The sequence below is a fragment of the Hippoglossus hippoglossus genome, chromosome 7 (assembly GCF_009819705.1).
Source record: "Hippoglossus hippoglossus isolate fHipHip1 chromosome 7, fHipHip1.pri, whole genome shotgun sequence".
In the NCBI taxonomy this organism is placed as follows: domain Eukaryota; kingdom Metazoa; phylum Chordata; class Actinopteri; order Pleuronectiformes; family Pleuronectidae; genus Hippoglossus; species Hippoglossus hippoglossus.
The window spans coordinates 21,159,501-21,183,529 of NC_047157.1; the positions used below are offsets into that span (position 1 = coordinate 21,159,501).

General features: G+C 46.3%; 1 protein-coding gene across 3 annotated transcripts in view; it reads left to right on the plus strand.

Annotated features, from left to right (window-relative positions):
* Positions 1-23,530, plus strand: part of LOC117764145 (nuclear receptor coactivator 3-like) — a 59,875-nt gene extending 36,345 nt beyond the window's left edge. The window contains exons 3-23 of one of the 3 annotated variants that reach the window (XM_034589701.1): positions 6,121-6,228; positions 7,374-7,534; positions 9,550-9,650; positions 9,760-9,934; positions 12,078-12,260; positions 12,963-13,049; positions 13,192-13,332; positions 13,884-14,031; positions 14,355-14,968; positions 15,090-16,201; positions 16,313-16,445; positions 16,931-17,086; positions 17,289-17,519; positions 17,960-18,059; positions 18,140-18,311; positions 18,639-18,965; positions 19,289-19,399; positions 19,507-19,753; positions 19,986-20,163; positions 20,273-20,477; positions 21,805-23,530. In XM_034589701.1, coding sequence (XP_034445592.1) covers positions 6,140-6,228; positions 7,374-7,534; positions 9,550-9,650; positions 9,760-9,934; positions 12,078-12,260; positions 12,963-13,049; positions 13,192-13,332; positions 13,884-14,031; positions 14,355-14,968; positions 15,090-16,201; positions 16,313-16,445; positions 16,931-17,086; positions 17,289-17,519; positions 17,960-18,059; positions 18,140-18,311; positions 18,639-18,965; positions 19,289-19,399; positions 19,507-19,753; positions 19,986-20,163; positions 20,273-20,477; positions 21,805-21,816 — 4,683 coding nt within the window. In that variant the 5' untranslated portion in view covers positions 6,121-6,139 and the 3' untranslated portion in view covers positions 21,817-23,530. Of the gene's footprint in view, positions 1-6,120; positions 6,229-7,373; positions 7,535-8,587; positions 9,402-9,549; positions 9,651-9,759; positions 9,935-12,077; positions 12,261-12,962; positions 13,050-13,191; positions 13,333-13,883; positions 14,032-14,354; positions 14,969-15,089; positions 16,202-16,312; positions 16,446-16,930; positions 17,087-17,288; positions 17,520-17,959; positions 18,060-18,139; positions 18,312-18,638; positions 18,966-19,288; positions 19,400-19,503; positions 19,754-19,985; positions 20,164-20,272; positions 20,478-21,804 lie in introns of those variants that run through there. The other 2 variants (XM_034589700.1, XM_034589702.1) reach the window with 2 other exon arrangements.
* Positions 23,531-24,029: the final 499 nt, after the last annotated feature.

Consider the following 24,029-nt stretch of genomic DNA (forward strand, 5'->3'; position numbering starts at 1 on the left):
TTCATGTGGTTTTTAAACAGTCAAAAGCATGTGAACGTACAGTTAGAATAAGGAGGGTTCACTGTTAACAAAGGGCTGAATCTGCCAACTACATGTGCTTATGGGAACTGGAGTACACAGATCATCCACTCGACTTGATTGATAAAGAAAATCAATCAGAAGTTTATGTGACGCAAAAATGTCTAAACAATATTGTATAAAACAACAAAACGTATAATATGAATATTTGCTGTTTTTTTGTCTTCTGTGATATTAAACTAAATGTCTTTGTATTTTGAATCGTTGGACTCACGAAACAAGCAAATTAAATATATTAACTTAGAAAAAAGATGGGAATTTGTCACTATTGTCTCACATTTTGTTGACAAAAGAGCTCACAGAAAAATCAAGAAAACAATCGTCAGATAAATCGATTTCGCAAATCCACGATCTTTCACCCTAAATGACTAACTTCAAAAAAAAGTTGGAATAACTCTGATGGTGGTTACAACATAAACATGTAGTATAATGTAACTTCCAGAGGGCTCTGTTATGTATATTCATTACTTTACAGTTTATGGTGTTAGTTGTAGACCCAATCAATTTAAATCAGCAGAAGTGATTTGAGATCGGACCTCGGTCAAAATCAGTCGTGGAAATCTGAGCCAGTTTCTTCCTCAGGCGGCAGAAACCAGTTGAAGACTCGTGGCTCTGGTCGTCAAAGCGAAGCAGCTGCAGCTCTGGTCATGTCACTGGTGTGAGTTTACAAGGCCACACCAGGGCCGTGTGCCTCTGTTTTGTCAACAGAGATTATGAAAGAGCGGCTGGCGGGCGGGCGGCGGGGGAGGAGACAGCGGGGCTATTTGCATCACCCCGTCTGAGCTCACCCGCCCTGCTAACACCCTCACCTTCCCTCCCTTCTTCTCTCCCTTTCTCTCTCCTCCTCCCGCTCGTCGCCAGCACCAGAACGTCCTGCCTTCATGCCGTCTTAGCTTCCCCAACAAAGAGCGAACCGAAAGAGAGACGCTTGTCAAACAACAGGAGTTTTAATGCCACCTCAGCTTTTTTTTAAAAATATGTTTGTGCCTTTCACTTACATTTAGAAAACTTCCTGTGTTAACCTTGAAACTGTCTCATACACAAACAAACCGTTGAGCCCTGAAGGAAACTTGAACATCGGCTGAATCCATATCCATCCGGGATATTTCAGGTGATGTTGAGCCTGCAATAAACCTGTGCAGATTAAGAACAACACAGATTAAATAAAGAAGTAGGTAGTATTTTTTCTTCTTGCTCATATTTTCCTGTGCACTCATCATCTGCCCCCGGTTACTCTTTCCGACACATTCTTGTTTGTTGCATTGTTTCCCCCCCCCCCCCTCTGCTGTGACTCACTGTGTCGTGGGAGGTCTGTCGTCTCTCCACTTTGTTTCCTTTCTTCCCATATCTAATTTTTTTGCTCTCAGTCTTTAGCTGCTGTTCATCCATTTTAATGGCATTGCCCCTAGAGTCTGTGAGTTTTAACTCAGCAGCGTTATTGAGGCACTGCTCATCTTATTGCAAACACTTTTATTGTGTACTCTGAGGCAGAACCAAAAATAAAAAACACATTTCTACAATTTCACTGAGAGAAAAAGGGAAAAAGTGAAGTCAGCGCAAAGCCATAATTGTGACAGATGTCAAGAAATTGGCGTTGTGTGACTTGTATAATCCGTCCATCCATTAGCTGTGCTGCTCATTGTGAGGGAGGGATCGAGCCAATAACAGCTGTCATTGGCCCAGAGGCCGGATAAACTCTGGAAATAAAACTTTCTCCCTCCTTCTGATTATCTTAAACATATCTTAGTTTAGTTTTCACATTCTAAAAAATAAATATTAGATAGATAGATAAACTTTGTCTGTCCCAAGTGACAGAAATCCTCCTTTGGACAGGGCTCAACAATACAACACATAATTCTTATTTGACAACACACAGTACATATTTAAAAAACAAGACTCAACAATACACACGGTTTACATTCAAAACACATGGCACACATCTAAACCAAATTCCAGAATAGGCACATAAGAAGGGACTGTTAAAAACAGCAGCTGACAAAAACAGGTTAAAGCGCAGCGTCTTATTTTAAAATTGTTGAGGGTGGTTACTGCAGAGGGAATAAAGGATTTCTTGTAGATGTTTTTTTCAGGCCAGTGGGACTTGGTAACATCTGCCTGATGCAGTAACCGGTGGAGAGGGTGAGATGGGTTATTATTAAATGTTAAATCAATAAACTCCACAACCCTTTTCAGGATTATTGTGAGAAACGATCAAATCTTTGCAAGCTTCATTTACTTTTGCAATAATAAAACATTTTGTGATTATTCCAACAGGGAACTGAAGCTAATCAGAAAAACCCAGAGGCTGAAATGTCACATGCCTCCTATTATTCCAAAAAAGACAGCGTGATAACACTGATGTCACTCTGAGCAGTTACCAGTTGTGGGGCTAAACTGTAAAAGTCATAATGAAGGTGACCGAACACCAAATTATGAGATGATTAAAATGAGGATGGTTCATCCCGAGGGGAACATGACTCTGATTTCCAAGATTCAAAGAAGTCAGCACACGAGCATTGACCCAACAAGGCTCAGATTTCTGTTCCACTGTCAACACGACACAAGGCTGGATTGAATACAGTCAGATTCATGAAAAGGCTGCAGCAGCATCAAGGTTAAACATTCACACAGATAAATTGAATAACTGTCTTTCCTGCATCCATTAAGATCATCTATTATATATTAAATCATGAATAGGTTCGCCAATTCACCGCCATATCGACGTTTGTGTTTGCCGATATGGCAACTTTTATTTTACAGAATCAATAATTCAGAAATCATGTGCATTTATGTTTACATTTCCCAAAAATTGTTCGGGTTCTAAAGAGGATACCTTGGCCTGAGTTCAGGGGTTCTGGGCATCATGAATATCTACAGTACATTTTAGAGAAACCTGGTCTTTATAATCAAAAAGTATCATTTTTAAATTATCTGGTCAAACAAAGTGTTTATTTTTTAGGATATTCTGTCAGCCAGCATGTCAGCGTTCTGTCTCCTACTCGTTGTCTTGCCATCACGTACCCTGTAGCGTGTGAACGTAACTGAGCTGCGAGCTGTCAGGTTTATGAGGTGAGCTGCTTCCTCTGGTTTTGCCATAAATCCACAAAGACTGTGGTTCCTGGTGAGCGGTGCTCCCACTGGGCTGCAGGGTCACCGGCAGGTTGCTGTCCTGTGGAAGACCTCAGGAGTTAAGCTTTCACCCCAGGTGAGGCCATCATCAGTGTTGACCCGAGTGATCCTCCTTTCACGCCCCGACTAATGACCCAGAAAACATGTGGGTCAACTGTCAGCGTGAAGGCGTTGACCCCCTAAAATAACCCAGGTCAAGATCAGGGTTGAGAATCGGGTCAAACTTCATCCTGCTTAGTGTGAAAGTTCAGTTCTGTTTACCTGCATGGATGCAGTCGCCTGTACTGACCAGCAGGAGAACAGGAGTCTTTCTCCTGACAGCTCAGTTAACCTGGAGCCTTATTCTTGTTTTCCTCTGATGATCAGCTCACAAACTCTGATCAGTGCCTCTGACTCATCCTCATCTATATGATTAAATTAGAAATAGTTAATTATTCTGGTGGACAAGGAATCCAACAAAAATGAAGCCATATGTTTTTTTGGGGGGGAGTAGTTATGTCGTCTGTCTGTGGTTTGTATATCCGATCGGGTCAGAAGACTAAAGTGTTCATAGCTGTTTCCGAAAAGTCACATGCAAATTGGTGTTGAAAATGCAGGCATCATTGGATTGGGCTCCATCTTCCTATTTTTTACTTTTTTACATTTCCAGCATTTCTGTTGATGTTTTCCTAATCTCTAATGCAACATCCGCCCAGGTGTAGAAAAACGAACTTACCATTTACTTTTTTTTCTCAACCCATCTCTCCTTTAAATTGGCATCTTCATGCCCACCTCCGCCTCTCGTGGCCTCCGTCCTCCATCACCACCTCCCATTTCCCTCTTTACGTGTCTCATTCCCACTGCCCCCTGCTGCTCTATTGTACCCACCGCAGCCCCGCTGCCTCTGTGCCACCAGGCCCCACTGCCTGTGGCGTGTAATTGACTTTCTCCCTGCACTGGAAAAGCGGGCGGCCTGCGCCAGGCTGGAGGTGACCCATTTCCCTGGGGCATTCAGCAGCCTCCTAATCAACCATTCTCTGGGGCCGCCTCATTCACTCCGCAATTAGAGCAACTCCCCCTTTGAGAACTCCATCAATAGGCAGGCGGGCGGGCGGGCTGGATCGACAGAGGAGCAAAGATGGAGTTTCACTCAAACACTTTGCTTTGGCTCTTTGAGTTCTGAACCCTACGACTTTGTGCCTCCCCTCTCCTCTTTTTGTGCCGTCTCCCTCGTGGTAGGTTTCATCAGACAACAGCAAGTGGGGGATTTGTCTAATGATGAGCAGCGGAGGGGAGGCAGGTAGACGGGCACAAAGGGAGGCAGACAGGAGCGAGAAGAGATGCAGGTAGGCAGCAGACAAAGGCAACGAGACAGTCAGACAGACAGTCAGATGGGAGGGACTCAAGGGAGGGATTAAAAGAGGAATTTGAAAGAAACTCAAAGCAACAGGGATTGAGCAAGAGGATCGACGCATCTTCAGAGCATCCCTGGCTTTTAGAAGAAGAGTCATGAGTATTCCCCGTTGTTGTCTCGTGTTTCACCTGGTCTTGGAAGAATTGCATGAAAGAAACCTTTTATATTGATCCCGTCTCAATAAGAAGCTGTGTTTACCGCTTGTTTTAGCCAGATGTGGTTGAGCCAACAGCTGGATTCTGGAACACGCACTATCCAAGAACAAAAAAAACAACACAAATGCAATCAGACGTTTTTGCCGACAGCTCTGATCCCACAAGCCTGAGATGATGGTGCATGATGATTAAATAACAGGCCGGCATCTCTCCCCTGCCATTGGCCTGATTTGCTATGCAGGAGAGGCAGTGCTCTGGTCAGAGGATAACCATGTAATCAATGGAATGAAAAGGCTGCTTTGGCTGTGAAGGTTAAGAGGGGTACTGGAGGCTTTCAGCCCACTCGGTGTGCCACACATGCATTCAGAATCCACAGCAGACTGTGTGAATGTTACATCTCCTCCTCTCACCTGTTCCTCTTCCCTCCTGTCTTTCTCTGACATGCCTTTATCTTTCTTTCTCTCGGCTCGCTCCCTCCTACTGCCTCCGCCTCTTTTCGCTCTGATTCTCCCCCCTGGTATTTTTTTTTTTCATTTCTTCCTCTGCATTTTCTCTCCATCCTCTGTCTCCCACTATATTTGTGCTCTCTCTCTCTATTCCCTCGCCATTTACTTTCCTCTCCTCCCTCCCTCCCTCCATCCTCTTTTCCCTCCCTCCCTCCTACCTTTCCCCAGTGTCAGCTGCTGTCACTGTGGCAAAGAAAGTGACCAATCACAGCTCACTTCACAACACTGGCTTCTCTTCCCTCCCTCCCTCCCTTCCTCCCTTACTCCTTCCTATTCTTCCCTCTATTCCCTTCTCTTCCTCCTCCTCGCCTCCTTTCGTCCCATCTGCCCCTCTTCCCCACAACCTTCATCAGCTCATTTCCTGGAGACGAAATGTGATGCATTATGGGAGACAGACGGCTGTCTAACGGGGTTAGTTGTGCAGCGTGGCTTATCATCAGAGACGCCGCTAATCCTGTGTGTGCGCATGTGTGTGTGTATTTGTGTGGAGGCACCGTATGAGCTAATGAACTCATACATGCACCGGCCCACACACAAACAAATGCAGCCTCACACGCTTACTCTCATTCTCTCCAAAGAGGAGGAGGCCGACGAGACATGTTGATGTTCGTCAGAGTCTGCCAGGAGAATATGATTTGCATGATCTAAGCATATTTTACTCTGCTGTGCACTGTTTTGCACTGTATCCACATTACAACCTGCCTTTGTGTTGGTTATTTTAGCTGAATTCACAAAGGAAGAGTCCCGTATCTTCTCCCCTTCACAATTACCTAAATAATAAGTGATAAAAGGCTAATAGGGACTAAATGATGTTTAACCCTTATTCATACCTGTGTCTGTGTGTGCTCCTTCCACTCAGGTGCTGATATGTGTACACGATGAGCGGACTGGGGGAGAACTCCATGGAGCCTCTGAGCTCAGAAAACCGGAAACGCAAGCTCTCCACTTGTGACACGCCAGGTCTGGGGTGAGTGTGTCTGATAAGCACATGAGAGGGGAAAGTGGGCTACTGGGTCAGTGGTTTCTGTCGCCCCGGCCATGTGCCTCCTTTTGTGGATGTATGCTGTGACGAGTAGGAACCAAACTGAGTGCACATAGATTTTGTGTGATGCTTAGGTAGAAAAAGCACTTGAATTGAATTATATGATTTATACCAAACCACATTAGGATCTTGAGAATTTAGTAAAAAAAAAGTGTGATTCAAGCAGAAATAATATCCAAACAACATAAACCATTTATGCAAAATAGCATAAAGAATATGTCAAATGAAAAGTAAAAATATTTTGGAAAATATACACCTATATTCACTTTTATGTCAAAATTGTGATATTGATATTGCTCTCATGTCTTTAACCATAAAGCTAGCAGCTGGTTAGCTTAGCTTAGCTTAGCATCACAACTGAAAATGGCCTGAGTCTGTCTGAAGTTAAAAACTAAAAGTGTACAAAACCCAAAGAAGAATAAAGCTGCTTGCAGACATTTCCCATAAACGTTCCGGATGGGCTGTATGTGAGAACGCAAATGTCCAAGTCGGTACTGGAACCCCCCCCCCCGAGTAAAATGTCAGAGTGAGCCTACGAGAGAATACGGCAGGAAAATGTCTGGAAAGTTGAGTGAGTAGGTGTGTTGATGACATTTCTAACATGCCGCCTGCCGGAAATGCTGCAGCACAGAACCCCCCACCCCCCCAAACAAAATCATTGTCACCTCTCCGGCTGTTTCTTTAAATTATGCAGAGTTAATTATGTCCTGGCTGTAGCTTCGTATGTAGGGTGCAGATTTGAGTCGAATCGAAATAAGTATATTTTCCAAAATGTCTAACTATTCCTTTAACTTACGCTTGTTTCACTACTGTTCAATTACCAACATCAGCAAATGACACATAAAAGTGCAGCCTTCAAAAGTACAGTCATTCTGTTCAAATCGTCAGCCCACAACTTTTCTTTTTTGGTATTTCACTTTGATCAAAGAGCACTAAGTTGCTGAACAACTTTCTGTCTTCTTAGGAGCCACTGTGTTGTTTTTATATATAAAAAAAACATCACGGCCAATTTTGGCAAAAAGTAGGGTAGCATTAACTCAGCTTTAATCTCTGCACGTTGGCACCCGCAGGTGTGACAGGAAGCGTCGGGAGCAGGAGAGCAAATACATAGAGGAGCTGGCAGAGCTGATCTCTGCCAACCTCAGCGACATCGACAGTTTCAACGTCAAACCAGACAAATGTGCCATCCTCAAAGAGACGGTGCGCCAGATCCGGCAGATCAAAGAGCAGGGTGAGTGGACACAGTCGTCTGAAAACCTGAAGGCTGGAGCCAGACAGCTGCAGCCGCACGTCAGTCGGACTGTTAAGAAGTGTGTGTGTAGGAAACATGAGGTAAAGGGTTGAGGAGAGGGGGGCAGCTTGGGGTTAGCGCACACACACACACACACACACACACACACACACACACACACACACACACACACACACACACACACACACACACACACACACACATATATACTCATGCCTCAGAGCCCAGGTGCAAGGACGAATCAGTCATTCATCTCCCACAAATTTCACAGCCTCAACTGTTTATGTTTGGAAGGAAACATTGGCAATGCTTTGTGAAGCTGTCATTTGCGCTCGTTGTGTGTGTGTGTGTGTGTGAGTGTTATGTGCATGGCCAGCTGTGCACTGGCCTCACCAGGGGCTGTTTAATTGGACGTTTGCAGGTAATCACATGCCCATCCATTCTGCTGAACTGCCAAATTATTAGTTCTGTTACAGCTGCTGTTGTCGTAGTTCTGTCTCCATTATGCAGCAGTGGTTTCTGCAGTGAACTGTTTAAAAAGCTGCAGGCTGAGACGTTTGCGTTGCAGATGCAGCGTCGGTGCAGAATTGACACTTTTAATTCACGCCATGCAGACTTGTGCGTCGGTTTACTTTTATTTTCTACGTTCAAGGTGGATTTCAGGGAGGGCGGAAAGAGCCGGTGGTGAATTTTGCTCTTGTGTTTCTGCTTGGCTCAGTCAGTGTCTGCCACCTCGACAGGAAGGGGAAGAGGCTACAGCCGGCCCCGATTGGCTGCTGACAGGTTGCCATAGTTACAGGAAGTGAAGACATAATGACACGGGCATTTAGACTCGTCTCTCGCTCTCTACCTGTTCCTCTTCACCTCTCCTCACTTTCAGTGTGCTTTCTGCCAGTCTTCATTTTGTTCCCTCCCCTACAACCATTCCCAATCTTCATCTCACTTGGATTTAATGCACCCTGCTCCTGCATCCTCCTCCTCCTCCTCCTCCTCCTCCTCCTCCTCCTCCCTGTTTTTTCCCCCCCACATGTCTCATCTGTATTGCAGCACAATGAGTTGCAGCATCTCCAGGTTTGCCTCCAGCATCTTAAGGTATTGAGTGAACTGATGGAGTGCAGCCTCTCTCGTTCTGTCTCTCTCACACTCTGTTTATGTCTCATTCTCGCTCCTCTTCATCTCCCTCGTTCTTTCAGTCCTTCTCTACCTAACTTCACAGAGCCTGGCTGTAGGCAGCGATGGCTGTTTTTTCTTTGTGTGGGTATCTGTGCCCCTTGGGAGCTAATCAGATAGAATGATTCCTGTAGCTGAGCAGCCCCCGCCTCTCAGACCAAGCCCTGTATTAACACAGCAGCCGTTTTCCCGTCGCCGTCCACACCACTCTGCCTCAGCCCCAGTCCCTCCTGTCTGTCTCTCTTTATCTGTCTGTCTCTCTTTCCCTCCATCACCCTCAGCCCCTCCATTAATTCAGGTGTCTCAGCTCCTGCCCCTGCACCATTACAGCTTCCACAACCTCTCCGGCTCTCTCCCGCGCTCCCTCTCCCTCTCCCTCTCTCTCTCTCTCTCTCTCTCTCTCTCTCTCTCTCTCTCTCAGCCCCAGCCTACCAGACAGTCCCTCGGAGTCTGACACTGAATATAAAGCATGAGGACGGCAGCTACCTGCTCCACATGCACCCAGCCCTCTACTCCTCCTGACGGGCTCCTCAGAGAAACCTGCCTCCGTCCGTCTCCCTCCTCACCTGTAGTTTTAAATCCCCCCTAAAAAATATAAAAAGTGAAGATTGAGAAACGCTGCCCCCTGCTGGTGCAGCTAGAGTAGTGCGTGTCTGGCTGGCTCCTCCGGTTTCAGGTATCGATGCTCTCACCTTGCGTTTTTACTTTGCTCTTTTTTTTTGTCATCTTTGTAGTTAACAGGGCTGGAAGTGGCTGTTGGTGCAGTTTTTTTTTTGTAATGCCTTTTCTCTGTTTTCTTCTTCCCTCGTTTTCCTCTCCCACAGGAAAAGCTTCGTCCAACGATGATGACGTTCAGAAGTCAGACGTGTCCTCAACAGGTCAGGGGGTCATCGACAAGGAGCACCTGGGGCCGCTGCTGCTGCAGGTGAGTCAGACCGTCCTCCCTGCTTTGAATATAAGATAGTTATTCAAGGCTTTGATCGGCCGAATGTCTGGTGGTGACTTTCTCCTCCATGCCGCCGTTCTCCTCTCAGGCTCTGGACGGCTTCCTGTTCGTTGTGAACCGCGAGGGCAGCATCGTGTTTGTGTCGGACAACGTGACGCAGTACTTGCAGTACAAACAGGAGGAGCTCATCAACACCAGCGTGTACAACATTCTCCATGAGGACGACAGGGAGGAGTTCCACAAGAACCTGCCCAAGTCTAACAGTGAGAAACACACACACACACACACATTTACACACATGTACACACTCACAGGGAAGTTGCACGTCTGCTCGGAAGCAAACCCTGCTTGACATCTTTCACAGGGCCGAGCTACAAAACAAACTTTCGAAGAGGTTACAACAACTCGGCACGCACGTCAACGTACACATACTCAGTTATTTATTCATGCTCCTCTGTTCTTAAGTCTTTCTCTCATTATAATCAGGAGCTCCTGGGACGACTGCTCGTGTGCATGAGAGCTTTTCAGAAAGACGTGTACACACACACACATACACACACACCTGACAAAACACCCATGTGCACAGAAGCACCCACCCACTCGGTGCTAAGCAGGCAGAGCGTAGCGCAGCTGTCAGTCACACTCAGTGGTCCAGACAGTGTAAAACAGGCCTGAGCTCTATTCAGACCCCATAGCAGCCATCTGGAAACTACTTACTGCTGAATAATGCACCTCCACACTTTCCTCTACTTAATTCGCTGTGTGTTTGCATGAGCATATGTATGTTTTATCAGCTATTTACATGCCTGTGTCAGTAGTGGGGTTGCATTTTTTGAAGTTGCTGTGTGTGTGTGTGGACCCATGAGCTTGTGCACAGAGCACTATTTATAAAGCTGATTAATTATGGATATGTGTGCTCGACTGAACCTGCGATTTGATTAACTCTGCAGTAATGTTCCTAAGCAGCCGCGGCTCCGACATGTCATCGACACGTTCCCTCACTTATTCCTCCTCTTCCCCCTGCACGCTCCTCCTATTCACTCACTCTCTTTATCTTTTAAGACTCGCCTCTTATCTACTTTTCCCCCCTCATTCATACTTAATATGGCTGCCCACTAAGATGAATATTGTGCTTGTCTGTTTCTCAACCTGCCGCGCGCTGCTTTCCCACCCCTCATTGTGTCTCGCTCTGCTACTCTGCCCCTTCATTATCTTTTGGAGCCATGAATGAAATACGCTCTCTCTGCACATTCCTGTGGGATGACCGCTGACCACGCCAGCTACAGTTAAACACACACACACACACACACACACACACACACACACACACACACACACACACACACACACACACACACACACACACACACACACACACACAGGGACCCATGACACATGCATGCAGTTACAAGTATAGACACACGCTCGTGCACCTAACACGGAGCAAGCCTTTGTTGTTGGCCGGCGTGCTTTTCTGACCCCTCTGTCTTGCCTCACTGTCGGCTAATTGTGTCTGAGGGGAGATGTCCGCCCCGGGGAGCGCGCTGCATTTTCTCTGTCGAGGAGAGAAAGCCAAGGCCTTGTTAAATCACCTCTCGCTATCAGCTGGCCCCTCCCCACCACCGCCATCCTACCTCCTCGACATGCCTCGCTCTCCCGGGCCCTCGCTCGAATCCTCCCTGCACCTGCCAGACAGAAACCTCCGGCCAACTCAAGGCCCCCCGATAAGGCTTCACTCAGACCTTGGAGGGACAGTTGGATGTCTCTCTGAAGTTTGCCTCGCCTTTGTTTCCCCCCCTCTTCCTCCCTCTCCCCCTTGTGAAGGTGACCCTTTCTTGGTGTGTGTGTGTGTGTGTGTGTGTGTGTGTGTGTGTGTGTGTGTGTGTGTGTGTGTGTGTGTGTGTGTGTGTGTGTGTGTGTGTGTGTGTGTGTGTGTGTGTGTGTGTGTGTGTGTGTGTGTGTGTGTGTGCTGTGATGAAGAGTCAGGGTCTAAATGAGGATAGATGGCTGAGTGTCCCTGGCCTCTGCCCGCTGCAGAGCAAACAGAGAGGGAGAGATATTGGAAATCGACACCTTGCCTACATTAATCCTATGGTCCATTTAGCCGGGGATCGGAACAGCAGGAGAGGCTTCTGCTCCTCAATTTAAGAGGGAAAATTCATGTTGCAGTTTGATTTGTTTGTTTTGTTTGGTGTGTGTTTGTGTCTGTGTGTGTGATTGTGTGCATCTGTGGCAGGATAGGGTGTGTGAGCTGTGTGATATCTGATTACAGGCAATCCATTCATACTTCCATGTGGGTTTATTTTTTTCCTTCAGTCCCAGGAGTTCCATGCTCATTCCATTTTACTCCCAAGTGTAAAGTTCTGTCAGCGTGATGTGTTTGTTTGTGCCTGTGCTTCCTCTCAGTAAATGGGGTGTCGTGGGGAAGCGAGGCCGCCCGACAGAAGAGTCACACCTTCACTTGCCGGATGCTGGTTAAGTTTGGCCACGTCCACGGCCCGATGGAGGAGGGGCCAGCGGGGCCACGCTACGAGACCATGCAGTGTTTCGCCCTCACCCAGCCCAAGGCCATGATTGAGGAGGGGGAAGGTACGCAGGCATCACACAGACTTCCTCATAAATGAGTTTTACAGTTTCTTCACTTTGGTGCTTGACGATCACTGCAGAATCATGAACACTTTGTGCTGAGTTTGGCACAAGAAGGCTGTTTTTTTAAATTCATCAACTAAAAGGGAAAAGTTTGTCTAAACAAAATTAAATACGTTTAAGACTCAGATGTATGAACAAGAATTTGTGACATCACAACTAGTTTGAACATCTGTATGCAACTTATAAAAGTGTGATGTAGAAACACAATGTTTTAAGAATAGGCTTTACAGTGAAGGAAGAGACATGTTGTGTCCAGAAATTCCACCTATGAACCAAAAATATATTTGTATATTTGTAGATAAATGTAATTAATTCAAAGAAATAAATGTAATTAATTCAAGTAAATGTCATAAAGAATCTTTATGGATCCATCCCCTGATCTGGATCTGCTCCAGAATTTAATGGGTTCTCTCCTGACCAATACTACATTCTTCCACCATGTTCCGTAGTAATCTGTCCAGTAATTTTTGAAGAATCCTGCTAAGTACCAGAAAGACAAAACAAACAAATGCAGATGATAACATAACCCTCTTGGCAGAGGCGGGTAACACCAGACGATAAAAAACTAAAAAACCTTTATATCTAATTGTCTAAAATCAACATTTTTCAGTGATTATGACACGTTACTCCTCTCATGTGCAGACCTGCAGTCATGTATGATCTGTGTCGCCCGACGGGTGTCAGCTATGGAGAGAACGGAGAGTTTCAACACCCGGCATGAGCTCTCAGGTGAGGTGCCGCACACACACACACACACCTAAACGCTCACCGAACACACTGAGTAAGCCCCAAAGAACCATGGCGCTATTTTTCTTTTTCGTCCCTCTCACGTCTTCTTGTTTCTTCGCCCTCCTTCTGTCCTCCCCGGCAGGTAAACTGATCCAGATCGACCAGAACTCTCTGCGAGCGTCGATGCGTCCGGGCTGGGAGGATTTGTTGAGGCGTTGCATTCAAATGTTCCTGCAGCACAGCGACGGGCAGCCGTGGTCACACAAACGCCACTACCACGAGGGTGGGTCACACGTCCTGTGATCACACACACACACGCACGCACGCACGCACGCACGCACGCACGCACGCACGCACACACACACACACACACTAGAATTAGCTGTGCTTCAAACTTGGATAATTCAGCTTGTTAATTGCTGTTAAATCCACAATGAAAGGCCTTGAGGCAAAAGCATCAGAACGTCGTTGCATTTAATTAACTGTTTTCTATCTCTCAGTGTTATACTTACAGTCACTGTGACCATTGTATTAACTGACTGAAATTATTTGTTTTTAATTATTGCTTGGGACCTCCACTCAGGAACTGAATCTCAATGAGACACACACACACACACACACACACACACACACACACACACACACACACACACACACACACCTCATGCATCAGTGTATCAGTATTGATCTCATGAATATGAATGTCTGAGCTATACAACATTGATTCTCACTGTAATCACAGAGTTGGTTTCAACATAAAGACAGTGATTGATGACCTTTGTTATCAGAGAAGTGCTTCACGGTGTTAATCGCTCGTTTTATCTGTCTCCGCAGCTTTTCTGCAGGGTCACGCCGAGACGCCCCTGTACCGCTTCTCTCTGTCCGACGGCACTCCGGTCACGGCCCAAACCAAGAGCAAGCTGTACCGCCATCCCATGAGCAACGAGCCGCAAGGCTTCATCTCCACTCACCTACTACAGAGGTCAGAAAAACTTAGAATACACACATACACACACACTGAAGGAAGTAATTTACTATATTGACAAAAAAAAGCACTTCCAGCTTATCTATGCAGGCAGCCAAGGCATTCATGTAGCATGAATAGCTGAAGTAGTATCTGAAGTAGCTTTTATGCACTGATGTCCATTGAATAGTGAGAAGACTCCATACAGGAGCTCCTGGTTTGGTTGCATTTATATTAAGCCTCTTTAACCTGAGAGCGGCGACGGTCGGAAACCGTATTCTCAAGGTTTTTTTTGTCACTTTTCAAACCTGCTTATTTATTTTCGTTCTCCTTCCACACAGAGAACCTAATGGTTACCGCTCGACTCAGGGCGGCAGCATGATGCCGAACACCATCAGACAACAGGGCATGGGAGGCCCCAACCCGAATGCCCAGATGAACATGAACACCAGTGGGGGGATGGGGATGGGTGGCATGAACAGGGGCTTTGGCATGAACGAGCAGGGCCACATGGGTCATATGGGTCCAGTGGGTGGTGGCTCTATGTACGGAGGGAGCGGCGGAGGTGGCGGCGGCGGCATCGGTAACCGCATGATGCAGATGAACCAGATGGGGCAGATGAATCAGGTGGGGCACATGAATCAGATGGGTCCCATGAATCACCCAGGCCAAGGCATGCAGCAGCACCCACAGCAGCACCCACAGCAGCACCCACAGCAGCACCCACAACAGCACCCGCAGCAGCATCCGCAGCAGCACCCGCAGCAGCATCCACAACAGCACCCACAGCAGCACCCACAGCAGCCACCGTTTCAGAGCAGCGGCGGGTTTGGGCTCAGTGGCATGAACAGCCCGTCGGGGAGCCCCAGGATGGGCGGCCCCCAGCAGGGACTCCTGATGTCACCGCGGAACCGAGGGAGCCCAAAAATGGGGGCCAACCAGTTTTCACCTGGAGGTACATCCATCAGTGACCAGAAATGTAGCATCAGTATCATTGGATTTTGAATAGATTATGTATTGTTACTTATTTCTTTGATTAGAATTATTTGATTTTATGACTTTTGTTTGTGTTCCAGGCATACACTCTCCTATGAGCGGCATTGGCAGTGGTGGAGGAAGTGGAGGAGGCACCACCACCTTCTCCAGCAGCTCCCTAAACGCCCTACAAGCCATCAGTGAAGGAGTCGGGAGCTCCCTCCCCTCCACCCTAATGTCTCCCTCACCAGCCCACAAACCAGACAGCTCTCCCAGCATCCACTCCTCCTCTTCCACTCAGCCCAGTCAGCCTGCCAAGCCAGGCCAAGATGGCTCAAAAAGTCCAGCAGGAGGCTTAGGGCCTGGACCTGCTGACCATCACCACCAGATGCACCATCACCACCATCATCCGCATCCTCAGGCTGAGAGTTCTGGAGACAGACCAGACAGCCAGGCCAGTACAGCTACTAAAGAATTTGGAGAGGGGAGCAATGAGGCAGGGGTGGCGAGCGCCGAACCCCCTCGGAGGTTACCAGACAGTAAGGGGCATAAGAAGTTGCTGCAATTGCTGACTTCTCCAACTGAGGAGCTGGGTAAAGGTAATAGTGGACCAACAGGACCTCCGGTACCACCCCCAACGACCAGCAGCAATACTCCTGCAGGATCAGACAGTAAGGACCCCATTGGGGGCATGACTAGTCCCTCGTCCACTGGGGTGTCCTCCTCTTCCTCAGCCAGTGCCAATCCAGGCCAGGCGACCGGGCAAGGGGGACTGTCCGCATCGTTATCGTCAGCCCACTACACAGGCTCGCTGCAAGAGAAGCACAAGATCCTCCACAAGCTTCTTCAAAATGGTAACACCCCAGATGATGTGGCTAAAATCACAGCAGAGGCCACAGGAAAGGTGACACTTGGGAACCAGGAAGGTGGTGAGGGGGGGACGGCAGCATCAGGGGCCGGGCCTGGGTCGATCACAGAGCCTAAGCAGGAGCAGCACAGCCCCAAGAAGGAGAAGACACATGCCCTCCTCCACTACCTCCTCAACAAGGATGACTCCAAAGAGCCAGCAGATGTCAAGCCCAAACTTGAAGAGCTAGAGGGGAAGGGACCTCCAGGGGCTGCTGGCGGCCCTTCACGAAACGGCCCTGGATCTGGACCTGGTCCTGCACCGGAACATCCTGAGAGCAAGATCAAGTCAGAACCACCTGACGACGTAAGATTGATTAATATTTGGAAAACTGCTACTGTAATATTGTCATTGAGATTTACCCATCCAGAGTAAATGTAGATATGTTCTTTCAAAAGAATTATTCCTTATTTTCAGTTGCACAACCTGGAGTCGATCCTGGGAGATCTGAGGGGTTCAAGCTCTGACTTTTACCCCGATCAGGCAGGAAGTGGAGGGTCTAACGACACAGGAGCCAAACCTCAGGGTTGCCTTGACGACAGCCTGCAGGGTAAGATTTAAGTAATTACATCTGGAAAATTCAAAGATTTGTAATCAAGATTGACAGCAAAGCTGTTTAAAAGAACATTTTATCCTAAAAACTAAAAATGACATCTGCATTCCTGAATTAATGATTGATTACCACACTGGAGAGACTGATGAGGTGAATTATTTCAGTAAGTGTGTAAAAGAGGGTCAATGGACAAGTGCATGATTAGGTACTTTACAAAAGTCGTGTTAATTATTCATGGTTGGTAACTCTGACAATTGTCATTATATATTAATTTATTCATGAATCCATAAGAATATATATTTTATGAGAAAAACTTAAAAAATTTTAAGATTTTAAAAGATTTCAATATTTTCAAAATGCCACAGGGTAGTGAGATATATTTTCCCTTATCGCCCATATTTAATTTCATGGAGCACATTATTCTACCTACTTTTGAGGAAAATGGAAACCTGCTGACCAACGAGTCTATATATATTTTACAGGGAGTCCGGGAATGGGTCCGGGACCTCGGGGGCCCTTCCAGAGGGCCATGTCCATGGACGGGAAGCCTCCAGGTGGTCCTGGAGGAGCAGGTAGACGCCCCATGCTTATCAAGCAGGAGATGATGGGCAGCCCGGACAGCTACCCTGGAAACATGGGTGCGTGTTCAAGTCACCTCTCTCTTCCTCCCTCCACTTGTTACTATTAGATCATGTGATACCCACTCTAGGTCCTTGACTATATGAGAATTAGTTATAATCTATTTTAAAACAGATTTAAGACATGATGAGGATCAATACTGGCCCACGCTGCTCTCCTTCAACACTGATATATGCACATCTTGTGTTTATTCATTACCAGGACCAATGAGCAGGGGCATGGTTCCCCAGAGGTCTCCCATGGGAGGGTCGGGTGAGTGGGGCATGCCTCGCTCCAGCGCCAGTCCCGTGGGCTCAGCAGGACACCCGTCCATGATGCGTCCAGGCATGGAGTACAACAATAGCAAGGGCATGATGTCAGGACCCACGGTCAGCCGCTCCAACAGCGTTCCGGGCGGCAGGTCGATGCTGCAGCAACAGCTCATGGATATGGGTACGTTTCAGTTCCAGCCAGATGCTGAGGAAATTATCATAAGAATTGGAACGTGAAGATATTCAACAAAACCTCAGGATGGTCTATAGGTGTGCTAACAGCTCTGTGAGACTGTAGTTTAGGCACAGGGATGCTTCGAGCTAAAAGTCAGAGTGCTCACAAAGGTGATGCTTAGATGCAGATGTTTAACAGGTAAAATGTTCGAGGATCGCCAAAGTGATTCCACTAAGAACAGTGTGTTTCAAAATGAGTGCACACCTGTCGGGTTTCACTTCTTTGGTGAATCCACTCTGATGACCAGTTTTAGTTGTTATCAATCTGACATAATGCTGCAGTAAAAAGGAAGACAATAAAAAACCAAAAGAAACTTATTATCTACATCATTTTGACAACACATCTATAAATATGTATTTGTGTAAAGAAATGTCTTTGTGCTTTAGGTGGCTCCGGTGACATGGGCATGGGCCCCTTTACCCAGCAGGGTCAACCCAACCAGTCCCCCTCGTGGCCGGATACCATGATGGGCATGGAGGGCAACAGGTCAGTGCAAGATCTCTTTCTGTATATATTGGTAATTAATTATTTACAGTGCACTCACGCTGAGCTTCTCTGTGTTGTAGACGGCAGTTCGGCAGCACCTTAGATGATCTTCTGGTGCCTCCCACCACCAGCGAGGGTCAGAGCGACGAGCGGGCGCTCCTCGACCAGCTGGACTCTCTGCTGAACAACACAGATGGCATCGCTCTGGAGGAGATCGACCGAGCCCTGGGAATCCCGGACCTCGTCAGCCAGGTGAGGTCAAAAGAAAAAGATTAAAAAGATGGATAAACAACACGTTCGCCTGTGTGTTTCATTAGATTCCTTCAGAGGAAGTTTAAAAGTAGATCAGTCGACATGTCATGACTCATAAGTGAACATGACATTCATCATTAGTCATTTCAGTCATGACTCACCTTGTTCAGGCTGTTTTTTCACTAAAGCCATGAAGATGAGCCCAGAGGGAGACATCTGTGCTGCTTAAAAAAGGACAATTAAGGAGCTAACCAATTGGAAATGAATCAATAAGATGGAGAAGTTTGACAAACTTCTCTTTTTGTCCTGGTGTCCTATCTGCTCCAGAACCAGGGGGCAGAGCAGCAGCTGGAGCCGTTTCCAGGACAGGACCCGTCCATGGTGCTTGACCAGAAGCCTATCTATGGACAGGGCTATCCAGGACCCCCCACCATGCCGATGCAGTCCGGCTATGGAGGGAACCCCATGCAGGGGCAGGCCCAGCAGAGTGGATTTGGGCCCATGCTCTCACAGATGGGCCAAGGTGGCAGTTTCCCTGGTATGGGTGGAATGGGGGGCATGGGGCACCCTCGAGCCAACATGATGAGACCGAGGATGATGAGTGCCAACAAGCCCATGAGACTCCAGCTGCAGCAGAGGCTGCAGGGACAGCAGGTACGAGGACAGGAAGTGCATGGATCCAACACTTTGCATTAAAATACTTAGCCGAACTAACAAGTATTGAGTATTTAGTGTGTTCACATTGGAACGATATCAAACTTGAGGTTGCACAGCTGAAGTGATGCCTGACGCCTGATTTTGTGCGACCCCAAAGATTTCAGTCTGTTTTGTAGATTTCTTGTGTTTCAACTGCCAAAATATTGAATCATCAATATAAGAATTAGATTTATCTGTAAATATATGTTATGTAAGTGGGAGAAGGTCAGAGTAACACTGGCTTCTTCATCTTGAGGTTAATGTTCTTTTTTCCTCCTCAGTTTATGAATCAGACGCGGCAGGGCATGGGCATCAAGATGGAGAACCCAGGAGGGAGCCCTGGCATGAGCCCTGGCATGAGGCCTGGTATGCAGCCTGCCATGGGAGGACAGGTAGAAGACAGAAACACATTTTTTAAATATATATTATCATCTGAGTTAGCAAAGTTTGTACACACATACTAAGATGTTTGTTTGAATGTGTTTGTCTTGTCCAGCAGGGCTTCATCAATGCTCAGATGATGGCTCAGCGCAGCAGGGAGATGGTCACCATGCAGATGAGGAGGCAGCGCATGATGATGCTGATGCAGCAGCAGCAGCAGCAACAGGCGGCGGCAGCGGCTGCGGCAGCGGGAGGATTCAGTCCGCCTCCGAACGTCACAGCTCCTGGTGGCATGGACAACCCTATGGGGGGGCCAAACATGGGCCCGCCAGGCCCCCAGCAGTTCGCCTATGGTGGGAGCTATGGTGAGTCCAGTGAGCCGGGTGCTCAATAGTAGTGCTGCTACCTGGTGGTGAGTCTGTGTGCTGCAGGGTTCTCCCTTGTCTCTGTTTATAATATTTAGTCCAAATATAATAACTGAAGGTAAAGTAATTATGAGAGATCACTAGCAGGCCACAGGATCATCATCTATATCTATCGCTTGTATCAATTATCTATTGTCTGTGAAGAGAGAAGTCAGCTGATTTATCTCTGCAGGGATGGGTCAGCAAGGAGACCCCTCGTTTGGCCCCTCAGGCGCCAGTCCTCCTAACGCCATGATGCCAGGCCGCCTGGGACCGCCAAACCCCATGATGCAACAGCACCCACAGGGCAGTCCCATGTACCAAGGTGCAGATATGAAAGGCTGGTCGCAGGGAGGCATGGGGCGCAACAGGTACCACATCAACCACATCTGTGTTTAGAGCAGGAGACAGATTCAGTGTTTCTCCTCTTGAATGCACACAGTTTAACCCTTCATCCTTCCCGTTGCTCTTCTTCGTCAGTTCGTACCCTCAGCAGCAGTTTGGGCAGCAGGGACCTCCGGGGCAGCAGCAGTTTGGGCAGCAGGGGAATCCGGGGCAGTATGGCGGCATGATGATGAACGGGGGCATGCCGGCCAGCGGAGGAGGGGGACACATGGGCCAGATGGGAGGACAGATGGGTATGAACCCAATGGTGATGGGACGCATGCCTATGGGGCCTGATCAGGTATGTGCACAGGGTAGAAAGGGTCTGAATGCTCAAAGGACAGGTTAACAAGTTGTGTTTAAACGATACTGACCTGACCATATGTATAGTTACTGCTTGATGTAATTTCTGATAACAATGTCGGTGTAAGAGATGGGGGATAAAATATGATAATAAACTGATATGAACTAATTTACAGTCTTTTAGAAGCAGTTGACAACTTTGTATTTTCTCTCCCTCTGCTGTGGATTAGCAAAGAAACACAGAGCATGTTTCCATCTACGTGTTTTTATGCACGTCTGCGTGTAAAGAAGGGGAACAAGTTGGTTTAAGAATGAAACCAAAAGTGCAACTGAAACTTAAATGTCCCTTAAAACTTTTAACTTCGTGAAAAGATGAAAAATAGCCGGAGTCATTGAATCTGTAAGAGCGACTCCTTAAATTGATAGATGAAGTAAAAAAATAAATACCTTGTTTGCATCTCCGTTGTTTTTCACCGTTTGAGGTTTTACTGTCGCTCTTTCATCACATTATCTCATCGCTCTTAGTTCTGTTTAGCTCTAGTTTAATGGCACCTGACTGGAGAAGTAGCAGCAGTTTATCGCAATGAATCCTTATATTTGCACTGGGGGATTAAAATGTTTCCTTTTTTTTAATTTGATGTGAATTGTGATAGAATTTGAATGGAAACCTGTCAAATGTCTGTGGAAACACAAATAGGGACTTTGTACTATGGAGTTTAAAGATTAGATGAGATTACCCTTTATTACAGAGTGCTCTTCTGAAATGTGTTATGTGTCCCAAGACGTGCACCGTTTCACATGAATGACAACAAAAACATCTAACAGGAGTTATTGCATCACACATTACGAATAAAGTGATGGCTCAAGTGCATTCGATATTATCACATTTATAGTGCTCAGTCCACACGGATCAAACTTTGATTTAACAGTTTGACAGACTGAGGAAGAAATGAGTTCTGTTTTCTGCTTGATTGCAAAAGCTGATGCTCTTCCAATAAGATAAGAGACGGGTCTGATGTAATATAACCTGCCAAGGTCAACATTCATTTTATTTGTGTAATTCAGACTTTAGAAGCTTAAACTCATTACTGATTAACTTTAGAAATAGATTTATGTATCAATCAAGGACGGAGGTTTTTTTCCCCCCATTGCTTAACTTACATCGACAGGAAGAACAGTTACCGATAAGCCTTACAATGTGCATACAAGCAAGTCAGTGCTGTTTTAAGATAAACCTGACAAAATATTTGCGTCTGTTTTGACAGCAGAGAAATACTTAATTAACGTTTTATGCACTTTTTTCCCTTTTCTTCCCTCTTATCTAGAAATACTGCTGAACCTGGCGACAGAAGCATTTATCTCACTGTGATTCAGAGACGGGACACAGCTGCAGCACTGGAGTGTGTGTGTAGGATCAGGTGGCGTGTGTGTATGTGTGTGTGTGTGCGTGTGTGTGTGCGTGTGTGCGTGTGTGTCCGTGTGCAGTGCTGCGCTCTCACCAGACGGGGGAGTGAACTTCCTTTCCTTTGGACACATGGCCAGTAGTTGCAGTCTTGCAACGTGAGGAAAAATCGACAGAGAGACACACACGGTTCATGAAAATCAGAAACACTGTGACTCATTCACACATGAAGACTGTCAGACAGCTCCGGGATTCCTCGTGTGGACTGTAGTTTTAAAAATCCTCTCTTTACGAGCAGTGTGCGTACCTCAGTAAACGCACAGCTCGCTGGACCAAACCAGTGAAGGTGGGCAGGCATTTGCATCGATCATGAACTCGGACAAAACGTGTGCGGACACCCTCTCCTTCGTCGAATGTACCACGAGGCTGTGTTCAGATTCCTTCTCCCTGTCTCTGAACTTTGTGGGATTTTCTCAAATTTGCCATCTCTCTCTCTGCTGCTCTTGGAAGAAATATCTGCGAAGCAAAACAAAAAACCCCGGTTTCTAGACGACGAGCCATCAGATTGTGACACTCAGATGAATGTCATTAAGCAGTAGCACATTGTTTCGCTCCTCCAGGACGCTGCTGGGCTGAAGTACGACTGAATTATTTGTTGGCTGATTGCACTTTAAGGAAAGGCCAACATCAAAAGGATTGTGGCAATATAGAGGCCTTTACCCAAGAAATGACACATAGCAGCAGACATTTACTGTTTTATTTTCGTGTGTGCGCGTGTTTTCCTCTCCGAGAAATGGGGGCTGTTGATTGGGAATGGGTAACCATGATGATCTTTGTTCTAAAGCGGGAACCAGTAGAAAGGCAGTAAGCACAGATTTTATCCTCTCTTCTACAGCGGAGCGAATTTATTACAACCAGAGAAATTCATAGTTTTAAAGTCGTTTTAACAAAAGATCATTTGGACTTTGAATAATGTTCAAATCTCCGCTTATATTTATACAGAATCGGGAGGAGGGCGTTTTATCATTCCAGAGGTGATTTTTAAAATCCAGATATTTTGGTTATTTTGCACCAATTTACAGTGTTGCAGAAATTAAAAGTATAGTCGGTGATTAAATTGATATCTGACACACACACACACTGAGAGGAAGTGTTAGCGTTCAGTGTAGCCGCGCAGATTTCTAGCAATAATCCTTCCTCCTGGTTTTCCTCTGAGGACAAAGCTGAAGCATCATCTACTCAAAGCGACGGTACTGCAGTATTAGACGTGATGTCTCGTTTGTTTGGAGCCGTTTTATTCCTTTGTTCGTCTGTGAATATGAATTGTAAATATGCTTCAAATGTACTATATATAAATATATATATGCTTTTGTAGGTCACATACTGTTTTTGCACAGATTGTAAGGCTTGATATTTAAAAGTGTAATTTTCTTATTCCGTCATAGGTCAGCTTTTATTTTCAGTAGTTAAACCACCGGTTGTAAAGGACGTTTGTAAACGGTGTGGGTGGATTCTCTCTCACGCTGCCGCTCTCTCTTTACTCAGACATAGTCGTAGCTGAACAGGTGCTAGCGAGTAATTTTCTCTTGAATAAATTATTTTTCCTTTGGCAAAAAAAAAAATCCAACACAAAATATGCCTATATACGAGAAGAGTTGACACATGATTGTGTTTGGCTTCAAGGGGCCCAGACGTCTTATCAGTATGTGAGGTTGATTATTATTTTTTTGTTTCTGATCCTGAATCTCATGCTTCCACGCGTGAGCTTCACTCCTGAGATTTCTGTGCTTTGGCTTTTGCTGATTTCGGCCTCAGATATGAGAATTTGGAAATCAGCGTTTTAACTGTGTTTGTTTGATTTGTTCGCAGATGTTTTTTTTGCATCCTGATGGAAGCAACACAAGAAAGCATTTAAATCCCATAACGGACTGTTTCTATTTTTTTGTTGACATGTTGAGTTTTGCCTTCATTTTCAACGTGTTTCCTGTGAAGCTTTTTGTTCAGAAATCTACCTTCGAAAGGCAACATGCTCAATCCAAAGATTTTTGTTTGTCATTCTGCGGTGCGTAGAAACAGTTCCTGACGTAGATCGTGCAAGTTCTCATGTGTGCTTTTATTGTTGCACATAACCTATGATATACATTGAAC